Source organism: Penaeus vannamei, chromosome 12 (assembly GCF_042767895.1).
Source record: "Penaeus vannamei isolate JL-2024 chromosome 12, ASM4276789v1, whole genome shotgun sequence".
NCBI lineage: Eukaryota > Metazoa > Arthropoda > Malacostraca > Decapoda > Penaeidae > Penaeus > Penaeus vannamei.
Genome location: NC_091560.1, coordinates 37,456,239 through 37,466,238, shown reverse-complemented (window position 1 = coordinate 37,466,238; position 10,000 = coordinate 37,456,239). Strand labels below are relative to the sequence as shown.

Genomic DNA, 10,000 nt, shown 5'->3' with positions numbered 1-10,000 from the left:
TCTTTGAGGTATTAAATACACTTCCCGACAGTGCCACGTCGTCGGTCGGAGGCATCGCATCTAGAAATTATTCTCCTTAATAAAACGTGGAGCGGTAAATAAGTGATTGTTTTAGTTCGGTAAATAAGTGATTGTTAGTGTTGTTCGGTAAATAAGTGATTGTTATAGTTCGGTAAATAAGTGATTGTTAGTGCTGTTTGGTAAATAAGTGATTGTTAGTGTTGTTCGGTAAATGAGTGATTGTTAGTGTTGTTCGGTAAATAAGTGATTGTTTTAGTTCGGTAAATAAGTGATTGTTAGTGTTGTTCGGTAAATAAGTGATTGTTAGTGTTGTTCGGTAAATAAGTGATTGTTAGTGTTGTTCGGTAAATAAGTGATTGTTAGTGTTGTTCGGTAAATAAGTGATTGTTAGTGTAGTTCGGTAAATAAGTGACTGTTAGTGCAGTTCGGTAAATAAGTGATTGTTAGTGTTGTTCGGTAAATAAGTGATTGTTAGTGTTGTTCGGTAAATAAGTGATTGTTAGTGTAGTTCGGTAAATAAGTGATTGTTAGTGTTGTTCGGTAAATAAGTGATTGTTAGTGTTGTTCGGTAAATAAGTGATTGTTAGTGTAGTTCGGTAAATAAGTGATTGTTAGTGTTGTTCGGTAAATAAGTGATTGTTAGTGTAATTCGGTAAATAAGTGATTGTTAGTGTTGTTCGGTAAATAAGTGATTGTTAGTGTTGTTCGGTAAATAAGTGATTGTTAGTGTAGTTCGGTAAATAAGTGATTGTTAGTGCAGTTCGGTAAATAAGTGATTGTTAGTGTTGTTCGGTAAATAAGTGATTGTTAGTGTAGTTCGGTAAATAAGTGATTGTTAGTGCAGTTCGGTAAATAAGTGATTGTTAGTGCAGTTCGGTAAATAAGTGATTGTTAGTGTAGTTCGGTAAATAAGTGATTGTTAGTGTAGTTCGGTAAATAAGTGATTGTTAGTGTAGTTCGGTAAATAAGTGATTGTTAGTGTAGTTCGGTAAATAAGTGACTGTTAGTGCAGTTCGGTAAATAAGTGATTGTTAGTGTTGTTCGGTAAATAAGTGATTGTTAGTGTAGTTCGGTAAATAAGTGATTGTTAGTGCAGTTCGGTAAATAAATGATTGTTAGTGCAGTTCGGTAAATAAGTGATTGTTAGTGTAGTTCGGTAAATAAGTGATTGTTAGTGTTCTTCGGTAAATAAGTGATTGTTAGTGTTCTTCGGTAAATAAGTGATTGTTAGTTTAGTTCGGTAAATAAGTGATTGTTAGTGTAGTTCGGTAAATAAGTGATTGTTAGTGTTCTTCGGTAAATAAGTGATTGTTAGTGCAGTTCAGTAAATAAGTGATTGTTAGTGTAGTTCGGTAAATAAGTGATTGTTAGTTTAGTTCGGTAAATAAGTGATTGTTAGTGTTGTTCGGTAAATAAGTGATTGTTAGTGTTGTTCGGTAAATAAGTGATTGTTAGTGTTGTTCGGTAAATAAGTGATTGTTTTAGTTCGGTAAATAAGTGATTGTTAGTGTTGTTCGGTAAATAAGTGATTATTAATGTAGTTCGGTAAATAAATGATTGTTAATTTAGTTCGGTAAATAAGTGATTGTTAGTGTAGTTCGGTAAATAAGTGATTGTTAGTGCAGTTCGGTAAATAAGTGACTGTTAGTGCAGTTCGGTAAATAATTGATTGTTAGTGTAGTTCGGTAAATAAGTGATTGTTAGTGCAGTTCGGTAAATAAGTGACTGTTAGTGCAGTTCGGTAAATAAGTGATTTTTAGTGCAGTTCGGTAAATAAGTGATTGTTAGTGCAGTTCGGTAAATAAGTGATTGTTAGTGCAGTTCGGTAAATAAGTGATTGTTAGTGTAGTTCGGTAAATAAGTGATTGTTAGTGTTCGGTAAATAAGTGATTGTTAGTGCAGTTCGGTAAATAAGTGATTGTTAGTGTTCGGTAAATAAGTGACTGTTAGTGCAGTTCGGTAAATAAGTGATTGTTAGTGCAGTTCGGTAAATAAGTGATTGTTAGTGTTGTTCGGTAAATAAGTGATTGTTAGTGTTGTTCGGTAAATAAGTGATTGTTAGTGTTGTTCGGTAAATAAGTGACTGTTAGTGCAGTTCGGTAAATAAGTGATTTTTAGTGCAGTTCGGTAAATAAGTGATTGTTAGTGCAGTTCGGTAAATAAGTGATTGTTAGTGCAGTTCGGTAAATAAGTGACTGTTAGTGCAGTTCGGTAAATAAGTGATTGTTAGTGTTGTTCGGTAAATAAGTGACTGTTAGTGCAGTTCGGTAAATAAGTGACTGTTAGTGCAGTTCGGTAAATAAGTGATTGTTAGTGTTGTTCGGTAAATAAGTGATTGTTAGTGCAGTTCGGTAAATAAGTGATTGTTAGTGCAGTTCGGTAAATAAGTGATTGTTAGTGTTGTTCGGTAAATAAGTGATTGTTAGTGTTGTTCGGTAAATAAGTGATTGTTAGTGTTGTTCGGTAAATAAGTGATTGTTAGTGCAGTTCGGTAAATAAGTGATTGTTAGTGCAGTTCGGTAAATAAGTGATTGTTAGTGCAGTTCGGTAAATAAGTGACTGTTAGTGCAGTTCGGTAAATAAGTGATTGTTAGTGTTGTTCGGTAAATGAGTGATTGTTAGTGCAGTTCGGTAAATAAGTGACTGTTAGTGCAGTTCGGTAAATAAGTGATTGTTAGTGTTGTTCGGTAAATAAGTGATTGTTAGTGTTGTTCGGTAAATAAGTGATTGTTAGTGTAGTTCGGTAAATAAGTAATTGTAAGTGCAGTTCGGTAAATAAGTGATTGTTAGTGTTCGGTAAATAAGTGATTGTTAGTGTTCGGTAAATAAGTGATTGTTAGTGTTGTTCGGTAAATGAGTGATTGTTAGTGTTGTTCGGTAAATAAGTGACTGTAAGTGCAGTTCGGTTAATAAGTGATTGTTACTGTAGTTCGGTAAATAATTGACTGTAAGTGCAATTCGGTAAATAAGTGATTGTTAGTGTTGTTTGGTAAATAAGTGATTATTAGTGTAGTTCGGTAAGTAAGTCATTGTTAGTATAGTTCGGTAAATAAGTGATTGTTAGTAGAGTTCGGTAAGTAAGTAAATGCAAGCCAAGTTCGGAAATAAACACAAGTAAAATTTGGGGGAATAAATAAAAGCAAAATAAAGACTAAATTCAAGTCAGTTGGCTGGATTAATTATATGCGAGTAAAGTTCAGTGAACATTGTTAAGTCTAAAGGAAAACCGGTTGAATCCATCAAGTGAAAAGCATTCAGTGTTTAACGTGATGCCAAGCAGAGCTCACTGATCAGGGGCGAAGTACAAGCAGAGTTTATCGTTATTGTTATTATTATGAAATATGTTATTATCTGATATTATTACATTATGTTCTGATTATATCTTTTTTGTTATGATTATCTCATGTCATTATATTACATCATATGTTGATTTATTGTTATATTATATATTATTATTATTTATTGTTATATTATATATTATTATTATTTATTATATTATTATCTCATCACCTTATTATTGTTATTACCTTATTGTCTTCTTCTCGAAAATCTGGAAATATATGAAACCTTTTATAAATAAGCGACGTGACAGGTTGTATGTGCCACGTGCGACGCCATGACACCGGTGTGAGAGGTTTCACATATTTCAGGATGTTTGCTTTCAAAGGGCGAGCCACCTTGGTGTGAAAGCGGCCGACGGGGTTATTGACAGCATTCACGTTCTTTTATGATGTTCTAATGATGTTACCATTCCCCGCTCTCTGTATGATTGTCTGTGTGTCTGTCTGGCTCTGGCTGCCTGTCTGAAGCTGCGTCTGTCTCTCTTGCTCGCTCGCTTGGTTAATCTCTGTCTGTCTGTCTGTCTGTCTGTCTGTCTCTCCTTCCCTCCACCTCTCTCTCTCTCTCTCTCTCTCTCTCTCTCTCTCTCTCTCTCTCTCTCTCTGTCTCTCTCTCTCTCTCTCTCTCTCTCTCTCTCTCTCTCTTGCCTGCTCGCTCGGGTAATCCCTCTCTCTCTCTTACACATTCTCGCTCTCTTTCTCTTTGAGTATCCTCCAGTTATCATCATTATTATCATTATTTTTATCATGATTTTGATGTTGAATATTATCTCCAATATTTTTGCTGCTTGTTGATGCGTTAAATATTACTGTTGCCTTGATCAATATTATCATTACTAATAATAGCATTGCTCAGGATAACAATAAATGATAAGGATAATAATAGCGTTATTCGCAATAATAACATACATGATAATGGTAGCAGTAAATGTGAAAATAATCGTAAAAAGGGATTTGTGAAGATAGATGTGAGAATAATTGATAATAACTTGGACCAGTTAGGGGGGGGGGGCGATACAGATGTGAGAAGGGGGGACGGGGAGGGGGGGAGGGGGGGAGGGGGAGGCGGACTGCAAGAGGAAGGCAAAATAGAGTCTTAGTCTACCTGTCCCTGTGGTGGAGTCTGGTCGCTGGTCAGAGTGCAGAACAAAATTGACGCCAAAAAAAAAGAAAAAAAAAAAAAAAAGAAAAAAAAAATCTTGCTTTTGTTATTACCGAAGAATTACTTGGAGGTATATAATGTTTGAATCCGGCGTAATTACATTCGCGTAGAAATTAAATTGAATATTAAAAAAATAGGATCCGTTATGTGAAAAGAAAAAATCGTTTCTATGTAAAGATAAAATCGTATTTGTGAAAAAAAATCCCATGTGCAAATATTATTATTGTTATCATTATCATCATTTCTATCATCATTATCATGATTTATATTATCATTATCATTATCATCATTATCATTAATGTTATTATTGTCATCATTATCATCATTGTTATCATCATCATTATTTCTATTATTATTGTTATTATCATTACTATTGTTATCATCATCATTATTTCTATTACTATTGTTATTGTTGTTATTATCATTATTATTGTTATTACTATCATAGTTCTCATTACCATTGTTATTATCATTATCAGTATTATAATCACCATTATCATTACTAATATAATTTTTAGTATTATCATTATCATTATTATTATTGTTGTTATTATTATCATTGATGTTATTATTATCATTAGTATATATTATTATCCTTAATATCAACATGATCATCATCATCACATCGTCATCGTCATCGTCATCGTCATCATCATCATCATCATCGTCATCATCATCATCATAATCGTCATCATCATCATCATCATCATCATAATCATCATCGTCATCACATCCACTAATGAGGTAGCATTGGATAGTTTGTTAGTCAGTTGGTTAGCAATATAACTCGAAAAAAGTTATGAACAGATTTTAATGAAATTTTTTACCAAAGGTGTGTCATGATCCAAAACCAGGCATTTTAAAAAAATTATTCATTAGCCTAACGGACGTCACCAGTGTACGTGAGAAAGAGAAATGGTAAAAAAAAATCATACTTAAGATAATCAAAAAGATGATAATGTTGATAATAATGATAATAATGATGATAATACCAATGATAATAATAATGATCACCCAGAGAGAGCATACCTCCGCCAAGGCAACAGGGTCACTAATGCTATAAAAATATTCACACTTGAAAAACCACAGGAATTCTTTCGTGTGAATATTTTCATGGCATCAGTGATTGCCTTGGTAGAGGTATGCGCTCTCTGGGTGCTTGTCATTGCTATTATTATCATTATTATGATCATTATTATTATTATTATCATGATTTTGATTATCATTATTATGATTGTTATTATCATCATTATTATGATTATTATTATTATTATGATTATTATTATTATTATTGTTATCATCATTATTATTATCATCATCATCATTATTATGATTATTGTTATTATGATTATTGTCATTATGATTATCATGAATTTATTATTATCATTATTATGATTATTATTATCATTATTATCAATTTTATTATCACCATTTTGATTATCCTTACTATCAATTTTATTATCATCATTTTGATTATCCTTATTATGATTTTTTATAAACATTTTCATTAATATCATCATTCCTTATTTCGAAGTCCACATGAGCGGGAAAGACCTAGAGCTTATTTCAAAGTTTATGTGAATGGAAAAGTCGTCGAGTTTATGACGGTTAGGTTAGGCTGCAATCAAACTGGAAGTAAGGGGGTGTGTAGTCCTATGATTATGGAAGTAAGTAAGGAATCATGGAAGTAAGGGCTTGTGTAGTCGTATCTATGGAAGTAAGGGGTTGTGTAGTCGTATTATTACGTATTTTATTGTCAAAACGTACGTAGGTATCTTGGTATACATGGGTGATAAATGAAATGATAATAAGGTTTATTAGAGTTTATAAGATTTTTTTTTTTTTTATAGAACCGATAAATCTATAAATTGATAATAATGATGATAATAAAAAGTGTATTTACTTTTTTAAATGAAATAATAATAAGGTTTATTAGAGTTTATTAGATTTTTTCTTTTATAAAACCGATAAATCTATAAATCAATAATGATGATAATAAAAAAAACAGTGTATTTACGTTTATTTTAATTTTCGCGTTCTCCTTTGGCAATATTCGCGACAATAGATCCTGCCGCAGTCGGGAATATCAGAACTCAAAGAAAAAGAAAGAAAGAAAGAAAGAAAAAAATCACGTGCAGGGAATGTGATGGAAATATCCTTGTCCTAGGTACCTTGGTGTCTATTTCTCCTATCTATTTCTGTTTACTATGCAACAAGTGCGCTGTGATGTCCTGGAGCCAGCTTGGCATATGGCAATGACACCCATCATTCACAGAAATGTTTTTTAAGTGGGAATGTTATCTTATCGGTCGGTTTGTGAGATAATATTGTGTTGTGGGAGAGTTTCTGAATAGTTAAGACAAGGAGAGAGAGTGGGAGAGGGAGAGGGAGAGGGGGAGAGGGAAGGGAGAGGAAAAAGGCATGCAGGCTAAAGATGGGGGGATAAATGGAAGGAAAGGATATAGGAAGAGGTTACGGAAGACTAATGGAGAAGAGGAAGGAGAGAGAAAAGAAGATGAGGGAGGAAGAGGAGGAAAAGGGCAGGGAGGTAAGGGGTAAGAGAAGGAGAGAGAGGGGGAGGGGGAAGGGGAGGGAGGGAGGGAGGGAGAGGGGGAGGGGCAGAGAGAGAGAGAGAGACAGAAGAGAAGAGAAGAAATGAGACGAGAAGAGAAGAGAGAGAAAAAAAAGAGAAAAAAAGAGAGAGAGAGACAGAGAGAGAGAGAGACAGAGAGAGAGAGAAAGAGAGAGAGAGAGAGAGAGAGAGAGAGAGAGAGAGAGAGAGAGAGAGAGAGAGAGAGAGAGAGAGAGAGAGAGAGAGAGAGAGAAAGCAGACAGACAGACAGAGAAAAAAGACAGAGAGTGAGGGAGAGAGAATGACCTAATGGCATAAAAAGAGCAAAATCTTAAAAGTTATCTTTATTCTTTTCAGACGTGATGTGCCAGCCATGATACTAAAGAAAGGTAACTCATTTTCATTCTTACTGTTATTATTATTATCATGATGATTATCATTATCAGGATGATGATTATTATTGTAGTTATTATCATGATGATAGTTATTATTATTTTAATTATCATTATCATTTTATCATTATTATTGCCATTGTTATTATCATCATTGTTATTAGCATTATTACCATTATTGTTATCAATATTATCATTATCATTACCACAATTATTACCATTATCATAATCATAACCATTATCAATCAGTCATGTTCCTCTCCTATATTTTGATAGTCAAGCTTACTACACGTGCATTATAAAATAATAATAATAAGACAATAACAAATAATGATAAAAATAGTAACAATGCAATAACAAATGATAAAAAGGATAGCACAATAATAAATAATGAAAAAACAATGCAATAACAAATAATAGTAATAAAACACAATAACAAATAAGAAAACAATAATGATAACACAAAGACAAAATAATATAGCACACTAACAAAAACTAAAAAAATGATAATCACACAATAGATAAAATAACAAAAACACAACACAATAACGAATGAAAAAATAACGAAAGCATAACACAATAACGAATGAAAAATAGCAAAAACATAAAACAACCAATAAAAAATAACAAAGACAGAACACAATAACGGATAAAAAATAGCAAAAGCATAAAACAATAACGAATGAAAAATAACAAAAACATAACACAATAACAAATAAAAAACAATAACGATTTAAAAAATAACAAAAACATAACACAATAACGAATAAAAAATAGCAAGAACATAACACAATAACGAATAAAAAATAACAAAAACAACACAATAACGAATAAAAAATAACAAAAACATAACACAATAACGAATAAAAAATAACAAAAACAACACAATAACGAATAAAAAATAACAAACAACACAATAACGAATAAAAAAATTACAAAAACATAACACTATAACGAATAAAAAATAAAAAAGCATAAAACAATAACGAATAAAAGATAACAAAAACATCGCAATAACAAATAAAAAATAACAAAATCGTAACACAATAACGAATGAAAAAATAACAAAATCATAACACAATAGCGAATAAAAAATAACAAAAACATAGAACTATAGTGAATAAAAAATAACAAAATCATAACACAATAGCGAATAAAAAATAAAAAAACATAACACAATAACGAATAAAAGAATAACAAAAAACATAACACAATAACGAATAAAAAATAACAAAAACAACCCAATAACCAATAAAAAACAACAAAAACATAACCCAATAACCAATAAAAAACAAACAAAAAAACAACCCAATAACCAATAAAAAAAACAACAAAAAACGAAAAACCCCAACACCAACCCAGAATCCCGTACAACAAATCCTCAACACCCTCTCTCCACACTAACGCCCAATCCTCCAATCCTTTTTCTAGCGGCAAACTGGCACCTATGGCTCCTCTGCGGCCTGCTGGGTCTCTCCGTCGCAACGTACATGAGCTACCTCAGTCTCCTCGCGGCCGGAGACGCAGCCGGGGACAGCGCCTGGACCCGAGCCGCTCCTAGGCCCTGCGGCACCGCCTGCTCCGGTTGGGTGCCGTGTGTCCATCGCTTGGGGTCTAGGTTTGGGGTGGTGGGGATGAGGGATGGTGATGATTGATGATGATGGTGATGAGTGATTGTGATGATGAGTGATAGTGATGATGATGAGTGATTGTGATGATGATGATGAGTGACAGTGATGATGATGATGGTGATGAGTGATGATGATTATGATGGTGATGAGTGATAGTAATGATGATGGTGATGAGTGATAGTGATAATTATGATGATGGTGATGAGTGATAGTGATGATGATGATGATGAGTGGTAGTGATGATGATTATGATGATGATGATTATGATGGTGATGAGGGATAGTGAGGATGAGGATGAGTGATAGTGAGGATGATGGTGATGATTATCATGAGGATGATGAGTGATAGTCATGATGATTATGATGATGGTGAGTGATAGTGATGATAATGATTATGATGATGATTATGAGGATAATGATGGTGATGATGAGTGATAGTGATGATGATAATGATGATGATTATGATGATAATGATGGTGATGATGAGTGATAGTGATGATAATAATGATGATTATGATGATGATGAGTGATGGTGATGATTATGATGATGATGAGTGATACTGATGATAATGATGATGATGATTATGATGATGATGATGATGAGTGAGAGTGATGATGATGATTATGATGAGGATTATGATGATTATGATAATGATGGTGAAGATGATGATGATGATTATGATAATGATAGTGATGATGATAGTGATAATGATGATGATTTTGATAATGATTGTAATAGTAATGATGCTAATTAGGAAAATGATGATTATGATGATGATGATTATATTAACGATGATGAGTATGATGACAGTGATAGTAATGATGATGATTTTGATAATGATAGTAATAGTAATGATAACAATGATAATAATAATGATAGTAACA

At 32.7% G+C, this 10,000-nt stretch overlaps 1 protein-coding gene across 2 annotated transcripts in view; it reads left to right on the top strand.

The window, feature by feature from the left end:
- LOC113800447 (uncharacterized) overlaps window positions 1–10,000 on the top strand; it is a 21,661-nt gene that overhangs the window by 21 nt on the left and 11,640 nt on the right. Inside the window, exons 1-3 of one of the 2 annotated variants that reach the window (XM_070128264.1) lie at window positions 1–94; window positions 7,451–7,482; window positions 8,917–9,069. The exon at window positions 1–94 is cut by the window's left edge and continues 21 nt beyond it. In XM_070128264.1, coding sequence (XP_069984365.1) covers window positions 7,467–7,482; window positions 8,917–9,069 — 169 coding nt within the window. In that variant the 5' untranslated portion in view covers window positions 1–94; window positions 7,451–7,466. Of the gene's footprint in view, window positions 109–7,450; window positions 7,483–8,916; window positions 9,070–10,000 lie in introns of both variants that reach the window. The other variant, XM_070128265.1, reaches the window with a different exon arrangement.